Source organism: Oxyura jamaicensis, chromosome 2, assembly GCF_011077185.1.
Source record: "Oxyura jamaicensis isolate SHBP4307 breed ruddy duck chromosome 2, BPBGC_Ojam_1.0, whole genome shotgun sequence".
NCBI lineage: Eukaryota > Metazoa > Chordata > Aves > Anseriformes > Anatidae > Oxyura > Oxyura jamaicensis.
In genome coordinates, this window is record NC_048894.1 from 42,032,432 (window position 1) to 42,048,882 (window position 16,451).

Consider the following 16,451-nt stretch of genomic DNA (forward strand, 5'->3'; position numbering starts at 1 on the left):
TTCTTCTAATGTTTTTGATACTCTTTGTAGTGTAACTGAAGGTCTCCTGCTCAATGTCAGTCTTCCGTATGGTCACTTTTTTTATCTTTTAACACCTCAGACCTGAAACCCTCAAAGATTCTGAGTCACTTTTAATATTTTGGCCTGCTTTTTTAATGCGACAAAGATCTTTCTTAGAATTGCTGTTGGAAAAGAACAGCTCTCACTACAATAAAATTATTTTAGGTTCCTGTTGATATTCCTTTCTCTCAAATAAAAATAAAAGTTGTTAAGCTAATTAACAACATTGTTGCAGATCTATGCAAACTTTTGAAGAAAGCCACATCTGTCAGTCTCACAAAACTAATCCCATTCTATTGCCTGCCATAACCAAGACTGTCTTTTTTATAGTTGGTTCCCTACATCTTGCTCATGCCTTTGTGTTTCATTTACTCAGGGAAAGTGGTGAGAGACCGAAGGACATAAAATATGTCATATGTTCCTTCAAGTTCCTCTGATAGTGCATCTTATATTTCATTATGCATTCTTTCAATATGAGTAAATATCCTGGTAATATCAATACTGTTGTGCTCCCTGACTGATTGAAGTTACTGACTGCAGATAACGTAACGTCATTCAACATAATATGATACTTACTTCAAACCCTGTAGTCTTTTTTTTTTTTTTTTTTTTTTTTTTTTTCTGCAAAAGCAGCTACTAGCTTTAAAAAAATGCCCCAGTCCACCTTCTCTTCTTCTCTCTCATATGACTCCCCTACCTTCTCTGCAGTACTTGGAATAATTCTTGACCTCAAAGCATCAAATATTCTAGTTTTTCTCATTTTTTTTTCTTCACTCAGATGAGATGATTTCTCCTCCTTATCTTTCTATGTGTTTCCAAGTCTTGTGACTTACAATTTCTTAATTCTACATTTTATGGGATAAGGATGCCAACTTTATGTCAACTCCATCTGGAAGACTTGTAGGTTGTTCCTCGAACTCTTTGCAGCTTATCTTTAAACTCTCTGGCTTTGGGAGAAAGTGCTGACTGCACAGCTAATCATAGTGCATTTAGCATCCCCAGAGAGACAGGAAGTCCTTTCACCATATTAAAATTCCTAAGAAAGAAGTTGTTGCTTGTCACCAACTGTAACAGTTGTTCAGCTTGTTTGTGATTTGATTAAATGGCACTTTAGTTTGCCAACACAAATGACAATGAAGGAGTTAATGGCTACAGTACTGTTGGCTAGAGCTTGGCCAGTGAGCTCTGCTAAGGTAGGCCAGATTTGAGATGGGTAGCACAGTCTCTAAAACCTTATTCACTTTGTGATACCTAGAAGGCTTGGGGGACATCATCCCCATTTAAAGATGTATTTTGAAATTTCAAATACATTCATGATTAGTTTTAACAATCATATAGGATATGCGAGGTCATTTAATGAAGCTTTTTTTGTTAAATGCAGAACTCCTGGTTGGTAAGTCTAAAGAGAGGTTATATAGACATGATATTGTCATCCCTGGTTTTGTCCAGAATTATTATTTTTACTTCCAGGGTGCAAAAATATCTATATTAAAGGGGTGACAAAGAGAAAAAAAGAGTGGGAATCACAGTGCCATGAAAGCTGTACATCATGGTTAAGAAAGTCAAAGCCATAAAGATTCAGCTTTTGGGGTAAGCAATAGATAAATCGTATTAGTTTTGGCAATAGCACCTCAGCAATTATGAGTCACTATGCTGACAACCAAGAGTAGGGAGTGGATATAAAATGCAAGTGAGTACTTTGAGTGAGTACTTGAGTTCCTGTAAAAACATCCACTGAATGCATTCGCTTCATCAAAGCCCAAACCCACAGGTTCACAGAGATGTACTCCTATGTTTGACAGCTCAGTCAATATCTCTCCTGCTCTGTCTCTTCCTGTCATAACATTGATTTCTGTAAGTTAGAGGAAGTAATCTCTGATGACATTGTGCAACAAACTTAAGAAAAGTTTTTTTTTTATTATTTTTTTTCTCCACTGCCCTCTTTTTCATAAACAATTTACAAATGTGTTTCATTTACAATTTGCAAACTCTACATCTCCCAAGTCTGTTACATTTTACATCCTGACCACTATATCCAGACAAACTGCTATTTTTAATGTCTTTTCTTGCTCTTATGCTTTTATGGGACAACATCCTTGATGATTGTCCTGCATCATCTCATCACTGCAAAGCAATGATGTCACTTTGACATATGCTAGTCACTCCACAGCCAAGCTAGCTGACAAGTGCACTGTGGCCCTTTGCATGGAAGAGAAGGCAATATTGTCATGCCATGTAATGTCATTCCACCACCGTCAACACCACTATGTTTCATTCTGTGTCCCAACCCACTGACCAGCAGCACTTGCCAGAGAATCGAAAAACTGCTGCATAGAGTAAAAATTGCTGCAAATGAGGTGATGTTCCTGTTATTAATTTGATTAGAAACCTTTTCCTGTCTTCATGTTTCTGACAAAAAAATAAATAAATACATTTGTTTCTGGAATTTCTTAGCACTCGTCTCACTCTAAAGTAGATGTTTTTTTAGTGTTTTCTGGAGGGTTTTTTATTTTGAGGAAAGAGAACTTGAAAATTAATTTTACTTTTATGGTATTGAAGAAACCACGGATCTTTAACGTATTAGCAATTTGTTTTCTCTTATGTCCACAGTGGCATTAGCAATGAATTTCCAACACAATATTGGTATTGTTGAAAAATAGGATGAGGTTTTGAAGGGAGCAAGGGATCATGTATATTTATGGTATAGGAGTAAAATTAGCTTCATGGGTGAGTGGTGCATCTGTAATGAGCAGGCTTCAGTGGGGTCTGTTTCCCTGTGGAGCCAGGTGTGGTAGCAGGTTTGAAGCACAGAGAGATGCTTTCAACTGAGCTGACTCCTCCAATCTGCTGAGATGGCATTTGTGAGGAAGAGCCTATGAAGGATTTAGTATTCTTACGTGTGCATGGTTCTACCCCACAGAGAGAATCACCAAGGGTTGGGAGTGTCTGGAGCCAGGCCGGGGGCAGTGAGAGACTGATATCTAGGCATGAAGTCTATGTTATTTCAAGAGAGGTAGCTATTTCCAATTTCAAACTGTAATTCCTCTAAGCACTATTTTTGATTAGATAGAATTGGTTGAGTTGTCACCTTTGCTATTTAACTTGAAATAGCAATTAATAACTTGTCATTTTCTATACTGCATTATTGTGGGAAAAGCTCAATAAATAAAAATCAATAAAAATCAATACTTCAAAACCAGCCACTTCCCTCCTGGTCTGCTATGGTTAATGGCAAAAGGACTTCACCTAGTTATTTGTTTCTGGACAGTAATACGGGACAATGTCATCATTTATAGCATGAGAGGATAAAATGTTATATTTTACTTCTGTTTCCCTTCATAAACTCCTTCTGTGAAATAAGCAAGTGAACCCAAAAGCTTGTACCCATCAATAAGCAGCCATTGAATATTGATCCTTTTTAATGTAACTTTACTGGTTCTGCTTCGCAGAAGTCACAGCTATACAAAACTCCACAAGAAAAACTAGTCTAAAGAAAGCTTCAAAGACAGAACTTCAGTGCCTTAATGTGCTACAGTTGTCAGATACCATTATTACTTCAAATGGATTTTTGAATTTTAGAAAAAAACAAGGAAATTCTATATTGCATGGTGCAAGATATATCCTGCAGTCTGATGTTAGCCTGTGCATAAATAGCTGCATCCTAAACTCTGAACATCTCCAATAAAACCAATGAGCAAGATATCTGCTGAATGCCAGCAAGATTTTAGGCCAGGGATGTGAAGAGCCCAGGAATTGCTGCTATGTTGTGGAACTATAACTTTAACTAAAACTGAACTGTAACTTTATTCTCAAAGTAGTACAAGTTTGAAAAAAATGTTATTGAGATGATTAAATGTTTAGTATTATCTTCCATTTGCTTTCATCTTATATTTCCTCCACTTACAAATAAAAATAATTTCTTCCCTTTTTACTCAGCCAAAAAATTCTGGCTAAGCCCTGGAAGTCAAGGCTTCTCAGCTTTAGTAGTGAGCTGTGTTTGAAAGATTAACAAAGGTTCATAGGAGCTCACAACACAGTTCAAAGGTACCCTGATTATATAACAAATTTGCTGCCATGATAACCCTGTAAACCCTAGAAAAGGACAAATTGCCTGGGTCCCTTGGTAGGAAGGAGAACAAGGAGTGTGGGCAGATTTAATTTCACTTAACATTATCCATCGAAAGTTAGATGTCTCAATTAAACGAGCTGCTCAACCTCTCTCTCCAGTGAGTGGATGGAAAGAGACAGGTACTTCCAGATGGTAATTCATTCCATCTTAAGATATGTTTCCAAGATAAATGGGATGAATTGCCATACCCATCAGAAGGTCATACAAATTCATTTGGCTCTAGAACAGGTAATAAACTTTGACTTTGTTACCTGAGTGTTTACTTTATTTTGCTTTTAGAAATACTGATGGAGTAAAGTTACAAGTGTCATGTTCTTTGTGATCTACTTTTGTTTCCCAGTTTTGAAATCTGGCCTTGCTGTGAAGCTCTCCTTGAATGGATGAGAATGTATTTATGGACTGCATATATCCTTGGCTTGTATTGTACACTATCATTAATAGCCTCAACCCAAGAGAGGAATAGTAACATATCATTTCACTCCTGTTGAGCTGTACTCAGATCTGCCAGTATTTTACTCAAAGTTTTTTTTTTTTTTTTTTTTTTCTAGCCCCTTAATACAGTGCATACTCTGTTCAGTAGCATGAATCTTCAGAGAAAACTGTTTTCCTGTGAATTGCATGTAAAAACAGCAGCTTTGCACATACACTACATCATTTGCTCTTCTTTTATCTGTAGCACTTCATTGCTATGAAAAGCACTTTGTTTTGCTCTCTCTGGGATTTGGAGGTAGCCTGGTGTTTCATCAGCATTCCTCACGTTCAGGCTCGGATCCAGCTATGTGCCTGGAGCACGTGTTGCACCTGAAAGAAAGCATTTTCCCCGTCAGATTTTTTCCTTTCAGGCAGACTATTGCCTGGGCAGCAGTATGCAGCACACTGAGCATCATTTTTTTTCTTCTTGTCTCTTTTGCTGTAACTCCCAGCTCAGATACCAAAGACCATATGCCCAAGTAGCAGTTTTATTGCCTTCAGAAGGATGGTCTGCTGAAAAAAACACCTGGCTTATGCTTCTGAAATTTTTAATGGATGTTCACTAGTCTTTTAAAAAGACGTGGTCACCTGCAGCTCTGTGAGTTTATGCCCTCTTCACAGGTGGGGGGAAGGAGGAGAGGAGGTGAGGACATTAGGAACAGCTTGGACAAGCAGGTGATTAAAACCAGCAGTCCTAATTAGATTTTAATAGTTTGAGAGGGGAGGGGGGCTTGTACCTACATATGGTTGAGAATGGTTGGGGGTTTGAAGGAGAGAGCTGAGAAGGTAAAATGGCTGGGTGGAAGGTTTACTAGGCATGGGAGCTTGCTGGAAGCCTTGGGGAAGTGGAGAGCTGCTTGGTTTAGATCTTTTAAATGATGTTGTTAAGGAGCTGTACAAAATTAGAGTGCGGGTTTATGGGTAGAAAATCTTTAAAAAATCTTTAAATATTATATGTATGTCTTGCTTATTCCTTGAAAGGGAGATTGGTGAGAGAGGTGACTTCTTCTGAAGAAAGGGAAGAGCCTTAGGGTGCTAAGTGCAGCCCAGGTTCTCCCTGGTAAAATCTCATAAAAAAGCTGTGCCTTGAGGTCTCCTTTTTGTTGTGAGCTGCATGCAGAAATTGCTCATTTAGTAGAGCTTGTGCTGTAGCTGCTGATTGTGGCTTCTGGGCATAAGTGGCCAAACTCCTACAGGTAAGTGGCTGACTAATTTCTACTGATTCTAGGAAAATAGAAGTGCGTGTGAGTGTATGTGTTAGTTCATGTGTATGCACTCTTAATTTTTCTAAGTTACCTGTTTCAAATGCTATAGCCCCTAAGGCAACCAGGGGATGTTGTCTGGCATTAAAGCTTTCCCTGTAACCCTATAAAGCTTGGAAAGGCTCTGAGTGAAATATTTTCCAAATCTTTCAGAATCTACTCCAAGTGATCTGATGTGGAAACTCCTGTGTGTGAATGCTGTAAGCCTTTACACTATAACTTTGTATTATGATTGCCAAGTAACACACAAGTGATCCCGTGCTTTGATGTATGAATGGGGGGCAGGGCTAGCTTGTGCAGATAGGGGGAATAAAAGCTGAGATTAGACTTCTTGTACTACTATTTTTATGAGTATTCTTCAATGGCCGTCTCTTAATCAAAGCAGAAGATGTAGGTTAATGTCTAAGAACTTTTGAGGCTCTTATTCTCTCTTGTTTGCAAGGGTAGACAAAAGAATGATCCTATACCCATGTCTTCAAGGTATTCATCTACTGCCTAGTCTGGGAAGTGTTCTTCTGTTTGGTAGTAATATTGTGATACTGTTTCTCTGTGGGATATCTTTCTTGGGGATGCCCTTGAAACTGAAAAACTGCAGCTATCTTGTTACTCAACTTGTCATTCATAGGTTCACCAGACTTTCTTCTGTAGCAGAAGAAGATAGCTTTCATTAGTTCTCATAAAGCTGAAATAAGCATTGTGTGCATTTTGTCTCTTCTGAAGTTTTTATCAAAAGAGTTATTCTGTTGCACAGCGTAACTGTTCATTAAAAATGCTTATCCTTCTAAGTGTGTCTAGTCGAAGTTAGATTTGTTATACAGTAATGCTAATAATTAAATTTGTAAAATAACTGTTTTTTGATAGACTAATACAAAAGCATGATTACAGCAGTGGCTCTTTCTCATTAGTAGGAATGACGTGCCAGCTCTAGAATATGTAATGATCTATAAACCCTAGTGGTTATAAATAGTGTAGAATTGTACTATATCCTTGGGTGTTAAAAGCTGTAAGCTATTTATTTTCATACTTACAAAGAGTATACTATATTGTACTATAAATATTACATGAACTGTCTTACTTGCTTTTTTTTTTTAATATAGCTTATCCATATGGTTCAAATATGAATCTGCCCCCCCTTTTAGCATCCTGATGCTGGTATCCTGATAGATTTCATATTGCTTTGATTCTTTTGTGCTGTAACAAGCGGTTTGATTATCAGGTGTGTAAGTGACATACAAAATATGGATATGAAAGGCCATGGCATGGACTCTTCATGATCTGAAAAAAAACAAATGCAGAGAGGCAGAGGAAATAAGTACAGGGATTAATCATAAAGACAGACTTTTTTTTTCTCTTCCAGGAGAAGGCTGGTAAATAACTGATATATTTGAATGCCATATATTAAAATTTGACTTCAGAGTGAGGGTGGAGGGATTCTGAAAGAACAGCCTTCCTTTATTTTCTATGAGTTCAAAACAGCTTCTGTAAAAGTAGTGTGAAGTCTGGAATTAAACCACTATTGAATTAGGGGGGAAAAAATAAAAATACAACTTTGTAGAACAAGCAGATAAAGTCCTTTAGTGATTAGCTTCTGAAATAAACATGAATTTAGAGCATATTTGCTTAAAGCTATGTGAATTACCAGTCCAAAAGCTAATGCTTTGCAGCCCCATCTTAGGTTAGGGCTCAGTATTTGTTTGCGATGTAGGTGATATGCAGAAGTTGAGGAGTAAGGTGAGGTTCTAAGGTCAAATGCTACGGAGTTCATTAGTAGCAGACTCAGCAGACTTCATTCACCTCTGGTTGTAATGCTACCATATCACATTTATGGCTTCTTGAGACTTTTTTGCTTGTTTTTACTCTGGGAGTTTGTGGTTGAAATGGGAGGTGACTATGTGCATGTTGGCGATGGTGAATATTTGAGATGTCGATCTTCTATTTTGCAGAGAACTACAGCCAACAAGACTTCAGGTGCTCCTTCCTACAGCAGATGGTCCAGTTCACAGCCCCATCAGGTAATTTGCCCTTGTCAAAAAGGATATGAAGCTTGGGATGACACAAGCTTCCTTTTAAAATGAATCTTTGAGGGGACTGGGGAGAGGTATCTACCTACATTAACCCATGTAGGTCCTGCTCATCTCTGAGATTGTTGCAGGATGTCCTGTGGCAGGCTGTTAGATGCAGTTCATGCTTATGGAAGAGGCATTGTACAGCTATGACTCCTCTAATGCAATTGTGTGGAAAATGGTTTGTGTGAATCATGATGCTTGGTCTGGGGTGGGGGGTTGGAACAGACACAACAGGGCTGAAATATTTTGTGTGTCATAGAAGAATGTCTAGCCTGCTAATATTAAATGCATTTGCATGGCTCAATGTCTAGACAAAAAGGGATGAAGAACAATGACTTGGGAATCTAATTATGGACTAGGACCTGTCTCATATCTCCAGGGAGCTTCTCCAGCAAAGATTTGATAATGGAGGCTGGTCTGAGAGGGGAGGTTGGCCCAAGAGGCTGAATGTGAAGATCAGATGACCAAATTTTTGAAGTGTCTTTTGTGGAATATGGTTTGTGTGAAGCATGCTAATTGGATGGGGATCATGGAAGAATTTTGTGTGCAATGAGATTGTCTTGTCTGCTCAGATCAAATGCATTTGGTTCGCTCAAGACCTAAACAAAAAGGGAAACAGAACAATGACCTGGGAATCAGATAATGTATTAGGAGCTTCTTCATATCTCCAGGGAATTCCTCCAGAAAACATTGTGTTATGGTTAGTGGCCAAGAAACAGCTATGTGTGTCAACGACACAAAAGGATATGTGATAGTCTGAAGTGACAATTAGGAGGCTAATTTAAGTGTGTCTTTTTCTTGGAATCTGTTTCTGTGAAGCGTGTTATATGGACGGGAAGACTTCTGTCTGCATTAAAAGTATGGCTTGCCTGGTAATATTAAATGTATTTGAGTGGCTGAAGGCTTTGACAAAAAGGGAACCAGAAAAAAGACCTGGAAACCAGATAATAGATTAGGACCCGTCTCATATCTCCAGGGAATTCCTTCAGTTAAGGTCTGATAATGGTCGTTTCCAGGCTGGAGGCTGGAAGGCAGACATGGTAGGTCACCAGAGCAAAAGGAAACATGCATTTGTTTGAAAATGAAGATTGGCTGTGACAATAGCTAGCTGCTGAGAGGGGAGGCTAGCCCAGCTGCAGGTAATGTTGGTCAACCCTCTGAATGTGTTGTCAGTGATGTAACCATCCCTGATACCATTGTACTATGGAAACCATTATAGATTGATCCTCCAATCTTTAGACTGTCATTTAAACTGGAAATGAGCTTAACAAAGTCTTTGGCAGTGCATGAAATTGTGTTTTTCAGTGTGCCCTCCCTCCCCCTAATATTTTCCCACTACTTAAAACAATTAAGCTATAACGTAGTTAAAATAGATAAAATATTTGGGGAGACTTGTTACAAACTCAAACCAAAGAAGGAAAAAACTGTTTAGTAATGGTCAGGAAGCAATATAATTGTAAATTATTTCTCATAAAAATATTATTCATTGAATTTTATTCAATGTTTCTCTTTTATCAAAACCAACACTTGTTGATTATAGACAAGTATGTGACTTACTTTAAATGAAAGACAGTGTATTTCAGCTAAAACAGCTCCCTCTTTTAAAACTTGCTTTTTCAGTACTGATTGTATAAACATTGCTTTCCCCCAGTCTTTACGTTTGCTCCTTTCCAATGTCTTTCTACTTCTGCTGCTGCTTTAAAACGTTCAGCCTACTGGATTTCTGTTCTTAAGCACATGTATATGCTAAGAGGGGAAACTTCCAATAATTTGAGTCTTGGCTTTGAAAACTAAAGTGAAAGAAACAATGAATTTCATTTGTGTTCAAATTGGGATGGGAAAGAAAGCAGATAAATGCTTAATATAGTGAGTTACCTATTTTACCATCCTTATAATCTTTTCTTAATACTTGTTTTCTCTGGGTTCTATAAGAGTCTTATTCTGCGCTGTATATGTGTTCTATCTGCTAGCTGAGACTTCTATGTACTTTATTTCTCTCCACTTTTTAAGCATTGAATTTTTACATTTGGTTGGGGGAGATTGTTAATTCCTTTTACTGCTTGTTTCTTACTCCATACTAGGGGATCACAAAATGAGCAGGGGAAAATGCATGGAGTTCCACTAGTATGGACGAGGCAGAAATGGCAATGACTGTTCCCCTCTTTCTGCATGTTTGCAGTTGCTCATTAAGGTTAATGGGAGACACATTCCTAAGTCAGGAGGAGATCACCCTAACAAATCATAAGAAATGCACTTTATGCTCTACACACTTGATTTCCTTTTTGAGGAGGGAGGGGAAAGATAAGTACATAATAAAGATTGCTTGTAGCATTACAACCCTGTCAAATCCCTAGTAGAGTAGAGGGATTAACTACCAGGAATGTTCTTTGAAAGTATGTCTAGACCATCCAGCATCTGCAGGAAAAAAATGGTTGTACTGTATTAAAGCATGCCTGTGGTAATTTTCCTCCACCTGTGTTGTACCCCACATGTTTTAATCTTGCCTTCCTTTGTCATTTGCACTCTAATCTTTTCTTTTTCATCCTTGTTTATTGTAAGCTTTTGTCTTCTGTGTTTTGGGTTTAATAAGCTTATAAACTTGCCTCATGGATATTACAAATACTAGTACCAACTGTGAGGATGTGTAGCCATGCTGTGGTTCAGTTTGGGAGACCTGAATACTGCTGTGCACTCTCATGAGCTGAAAGTGGCAAAATATTTGTATTGGATCAGAGATTTGTATTCAGCCTTGCAACTTGCCAGCATCTATATATAGTTTATTTTAACATTTTTTGAAGATAGCTTTTCAAGAAAGAAAAAGATCAAAGTTCAAATTCATATTGTCTGCATTTTCTTCAGCCTCATGCAGTGAACCCAGTGAAGGCTTTTCCACGTAGATCTTACAAGAATCTGCACAAAAACCTAATAGAGCTACATGGCTGAGACCTTTGATACATCTAAGAAATGTTAAAAGTTAAACTGATTTCCTCTTTTCCCTCCCCCAAGTTTTCTACTTTTATTTCCTCTGTCTGTGTGAAGTTTGAAGGTCCATTGGGTGAGAGATCTGAAGGGGTTCTACAGGTGGGGTCAACAAGTCACTGAAAATAACACATTTTTCACTGACTTATTTTGCTTTGTACTACCCAAACATGCTTATATTTTGTATTGGATAAGCTGAAGCATGTTTATCTACCTCAAATACGCTATCTGGGGAAGGTTTTTAATAAGTTCCTATTAACTCATCGCTCTCATGGGCATGTGGAATTTGTGCGCTCAGGTTTTTTGATGCGAAGCTGTTCAGAGATTTTTTTTTTTTTTCCCCTGTCCCTTGAGCCTGGGAAAGTGTCTTGCTGCAGGGGAGGTATCTTTAAAACTTGATTAAGAGGTTCCTTCTGACTGCCCTGGGAAAGACACATTACCTGCTTCAAGCCAGTTTTTTTTTTTTTTCTTCAAGTTCTCTACTTTTTCAGTGTCAGAATAAGAAGCCAGTAGTCTAAAAGGTTGATCTTTTTTTTTTTTTTTTTGAAGCCAAGGAATTAATCTTTTTAATTAGAGGATTGGGGGTGGGCAATCAAGCCAAACCAGATCTCAGCTTCTGAAATGGCATCCAAGAAGGAGCTATGCTGGACCTTACTGCCTCCAGATGCATTAAACTTGCTTGAAGGATGGAATCAAGGAGTAGATACAAATGGATACTAATGAGCTAAAATTACCTATGCTGCCTTTCCTGGCTAGTGGCATCTCTTGATGTGTGAAGAAGTCTGCAGCAATTTTGTGAGGAACTCTGAAGTGAATTTAGTCCTTCTGTGGTACTCTGAAGACTGTATGTGCTCACTGCTGATGAAAATGAAGGAGAAAGCAGCACTTTTCCAGGCATGATGATATGGCTGATTTCTAACATGATGCTGCTTTTGCTGAGTGGGATGGCAGCCAAGGCAGAGTGCCTTATAGTGATGGTGGATTTGTGTGGGATGGTCTGTCTCTTGCTAGGAGTTGTAGGTGCACAAGTAGGGTGGGATGCGAGGCACTCGCTATTGCAGCTCTGCTGTCTCTAGAAGCAGTTTTAGCATCAACAAAGTACTCTACTGGTAATGACATGAGAGCCAAGTGCTAGAACCTATTAGGGTGGTATAGTTTATGTAGATGTAAAAGCAACAAAAGAAATCTTAGAAAACAAGAAATGCAGTATTTCAGATGGCAGTTTAAGGTTGAGGCCTTTTAAGAAACAATAAATCAACTTTCTTAAAAGGAAGTGATTCTGTGAAAGAAGAAAAGGACAACAATCCCCCTAACGTGCTTATGTTCCTGCTGTTGATAAGCAGCAAAAAGTGCGTAGCAGCAACCCAGATCTCACAAATAAATCCACTTAATGTGCAAACAGAACACAATGATACCTTCCTTCTGAATGAGTATCTTCTTGCTTGTAGGCATATGAGGGAGTTTGTCAAGACATGCCATTCACTTGGTCCCCTATGTTGGCTGGCACCTTCAGGACAATCTTGCAGTTCCCTTGCAGAATGGCTGCTAGGATTTGGAGATGCTTAGATTATCTTACTTTATAAAATTATATGGATAGTTTTTTAGTACTCTGTCCTAAATGAGCCTGCAGAACAATTGGTGTGTCTTAAATGCCATTAAAAATAATATAGCATAGCATCTTCAGCATCTTTTCCCCACCCCATTCCTATTAGCAAGGCATTAGTTTGAGCTAATGGAGCAAAAATAGAGAAAATGAAATGGTGTCCAATGGGCCAAGGGACAGGGGAATTCTCAGCTTCCACATTGCTCTTCTGTCTGGCTTCTCTGCTGCTTTGCTACAGAATTTTTACTCTGGCTTTCTGGTGTTGGCAACACAAGCCTCTTGCTTTCTTACAGATAGTTGAAGCCTTGTCCGTTGTTGAATTCAGCATAAGTACCTTAATTAAGGTGTGGATGTGTTTTTTGTTTAATATCCTGATCCTTACTCATAAAGATGAGTAGTACATTTTTGTACCCAGAGGTTAGCAGCTTTCTTGGAGGACTTGGAACAGACAGGGGATGTTGATAACCATTTAGTGTATGATCTAAATTTTAAATAGGCTATCTCTTAACACTGCATTTGGTAGTTTATTGTACAACTTCATGACTGAGATAACAGAAATCCCAATCAAGAAGGAGGAATATCAGGATTTATATTCTAGTTTATTGTGGTAGCTGTTTCATTGAATTCCAGGTCAGAGATTTCAGTGCATATATAACTTTAATCTTTCTTGCTTACTCCTCATTATTACTGCCAACCTTCCCCCCCCCCCCCCCTTCTCTTTCCCTTCCCTTGGCCTTGTTTCTGGCTTTGCATTCTTCCTGCATATGTATTGGAGCAGTGATATCTTGATGATTGTAGAAGGGACCTGCGAGGATCATGAAGTCCAACTCTTGGCTCCATACAGGACCACCTGTAGGAGTATCAGTCGAACCATGTCTTACAGCCTTGTCCAAGTGCTTGAGCTCCAGCAGGCCCAGTGCTGCGACCACTTCCCTGAGAAGCCTGTTGCAGTGCCTGGCCACTCTCTCGATAAAGAATCGTTTCCTATTCCAATATGATAAGGCAATTATATGTAGACATTAATTCTGTAGTTTCTCTGTCAGTGCACGAAGCCAAAATGAATGTTAGTACAGGAGTAGTGTGTTCATTTAGTTCTAGGAAGCCATCCTGGCTATGGCTGCTGATAGCCATTGGAGTGGTTCAAGCAGAAGCAGTAACTGAGATTTGCAGCTTGTTTGTATGCAAAATAAAAGGGACCTGCAGGTGGAATTCATCATTTGTTAGAGCTGGGAGATGGGTGAGTTTTCTTCAGAGTATCTGGCATGTTACATGAACAGTGGCTCAGAAGATCCATTCCTGTGAAGTGACTTTTCTTTAACTAGTGGAAGATGCCTGATTTCAAATACTGTAAATATTCTTGTATTCAGCTATTCCGATCTCCTTCTGTTTGCTTGTTTTCCTGTGGTGCCTCAAGTTTGACTTGAGAAAGTCACTGTCTATCTGCTGACTCTGCAATTTGCCTTTCTGCTGAGCATTGCAAACTGTGTCAGTAAACTTTAAGTGCTTGTCCACTAGAAAATGTACTGAGAACACCAACACCCAGAAGCCACTGAACAGCTGTCAAATGGCAATGATGCTTCTTCACTACTGACCTAGGTTTGAGCTGCTTCGGTCTGTTCATCTTAACAAGAATGACTTGGTCCAACTACTAGGGTTAAACCCTATCATAAAGGTTAGATGAGATCTGGCAAACTTTCAGAAACAGACCAGACAACCCAAGCTACAGAAATATGTTGCAGCCTCCTGGCACTTGGCGTGTAACCAAGAAACTGTAGCAAAATTCAGTGGGTTTAATCAGAGTTAATGAGGGGAATTTGTCAGTTTTGTGATAAATTGTGAGTATAAAAACCCCTAAAGCCCTCCTTTTTGCAATACATCTCTTCAGAACAAAACGTACCTCAATACCATACTTTATAATAGTTTTACAGCAACTGAGGCCAGTTCTTACAGCACTTTGACTCCTAGTTATGTGTGTGTTTTTTTTTTTTTTTTTTAATTGCAGTTGGGTAAGCATGTGGAATAAAATCAAGTGGAATGAAAAAAGTGAATTCCTGTTAAGGGGCTTTTTTTTTTTTTTGACTTGCTGTCAGACAGACCTGCTGAATGTCAACAAGCCTCAGACTTAACCTTTGATTCATTAAACCTAAGTATGAAGTGGAGGCAGTGCCTTGCAGAAGTATGGTTAGCTAGTGAAAGCCTTGTTGCAAGGCATGATATATAAAAGAATTAATACTGTTCTAAGCTCACCAGAGGACTGAAAAAAAAATCAAATGTCTGTGGTCAGTACTGCAAGCTTGCTCTTGCTATTACATGCCTAGTATATGCAATGTTATGTACACTACAAATTTGTGGTATTTTGTCTGTAATTACCATGTATATTTGAATTATATTTATGTTTTGTATAACTTGTATGCATATAAATATTTTGTAATTAATTATGTATATGGACATATGTAAATATAAAACCCTAATAAACATGAGATTTAGGCATTAGTTCATGTTACACAACACCTACACAAATCTAGTATTACAATCCTAGTCTGGCAAGTACATGTTTTGCAGAAGTTATGGAGATCTAAATCTTGGAATACTAATAAATTAAAATTTTCAAGACCTTTTAATCTAATGTTTCATTTGTATTGTTACTTTTTTTCGAACCAGATGTCTTGTTGTATAATTGGTCTGTTCACTTAATTCCTCCACCTCAGCCAGTTTCCTGTATGTGTGCTGTATCAGCAATGACTCGATGAAGAAATTTCTAAATTTTGAATCAAATTATAATATTTAAACCTTAAATTTGAAGTCTAATCCTTATGGAAACATAAGGACTCCAAGATGCAGTATTGTAACTCTTTACACACTTCAAGTGTGAGAAGAAAATACATTGGTTTCCTTCTCATTGTTAGTCAAAGTTGGAGATACCATTGGTATTTAATTGCACTTCCAAGATGAGGTTCAGAAGATTCCATTTATAACTTGGTTAATCTTAAAATGAGCATGCAGGAAAGTTTTTTTTTTAAATATATTTTAAAACAGCTGTCATATTTTTATTTCTATACCATCTAACCTCTTCTACTTATTTTTTATGTACTTATTTTTTGACAAATACAAAGTGAGTGGGCTATGCAAAATATGTGCTCAGTTTGCTGAAGTTTGTAAAGAGAATTTTGTCCTAGGGGTAAGGGAAAGTAACAGCATTTGTTATGACTTCTATATACACAAAGTTTCCAAAAAGTGTCTGTCAGCTACACTTTGTCACTCAGCTATTTTCTTTACTGGGAGAATTTTATAAGACTTAAAAAGACTGAAACCGAAGGGTTCTGCAGAAACCTCATTTAAAATTAATAAAGTCAAAATTTTTCACTTTTTGTGTCACATTCTGTATAGTCACTGAAAGCTGCCCTGCCTCTTTCAGCAACCCCACTTCAAAACTGAAGATTCTATTTGATAACACCCTGAAATGTTCTTTCTTATAACTTTTTAGTTTGTTTCTTAGCCATCGAAGCTTCTTGATACTCTCTTTGTGACTTTTCTTTACTGCTCCCCTATAGCTTGGCCTATTCGACCAAATTTTGTAGAGAGGAAGGAGTGCAAGTTTCTTGAACCTTACACTTCACACAGAAAATCCAGCTCTGGAAGAGCCCGGTAGAAGAGAGGCTAGTAATGCTGGTCCAAGGGAAGGCATGAGATCACCCCATGCTAGACACCAGGCAATTCATGGGGGACAATGATGTTACGGATTTCCTAACATTGAGACAAAAAGTCTTGGTGGCTGGTGTCTGTGTTGCTTCAAGAAAGAGGCTAAGCTTTTTCTCCTGTGCAGATTTTCTGGTTAAGGGATGAGCTCATACCAGGGCTTAAGGAATAATTCAATTCAAGTC

At 38.2% G+C, this 16,451-nt stretch overlaps 1 protein-coding gene across 11 annotated transcripts in view; it reads left to right on the plus strand.

The window, feature by feature from the left end:
* RBMS3 (RNA binding motif single stranded interacting protein 3) overlaps positions 1–16,451 on the plus strand; it is a 708,203-nt gene that overhangs the window by 96,059 nt on the left and 595,693 nt on the right. For 8 of the 11 annotated variants that reach the window (XM_035316418.1, XM_035316417.1, XM_035316419.1 and 5 more), the window contains one exon: positions 7,866–7,934. The exons of 1 other annotated variant lie outside the window; for it this stretch is intronic. In XM_035316418.1, the coding sequence (XP_035172309.1) occupies positions 7,866–7,934 (69 nt within the window). Of the gene's footprint in view, positions 1–5,510; positions 5,857–6,080; positions 6,123–7,865; positions 7,935–16,451 lie in introns of those variants that run through there. 2 more of the 11 variants (XM_035316427.1, XM_035316422.1) reach the window with 2 other exon arrangements.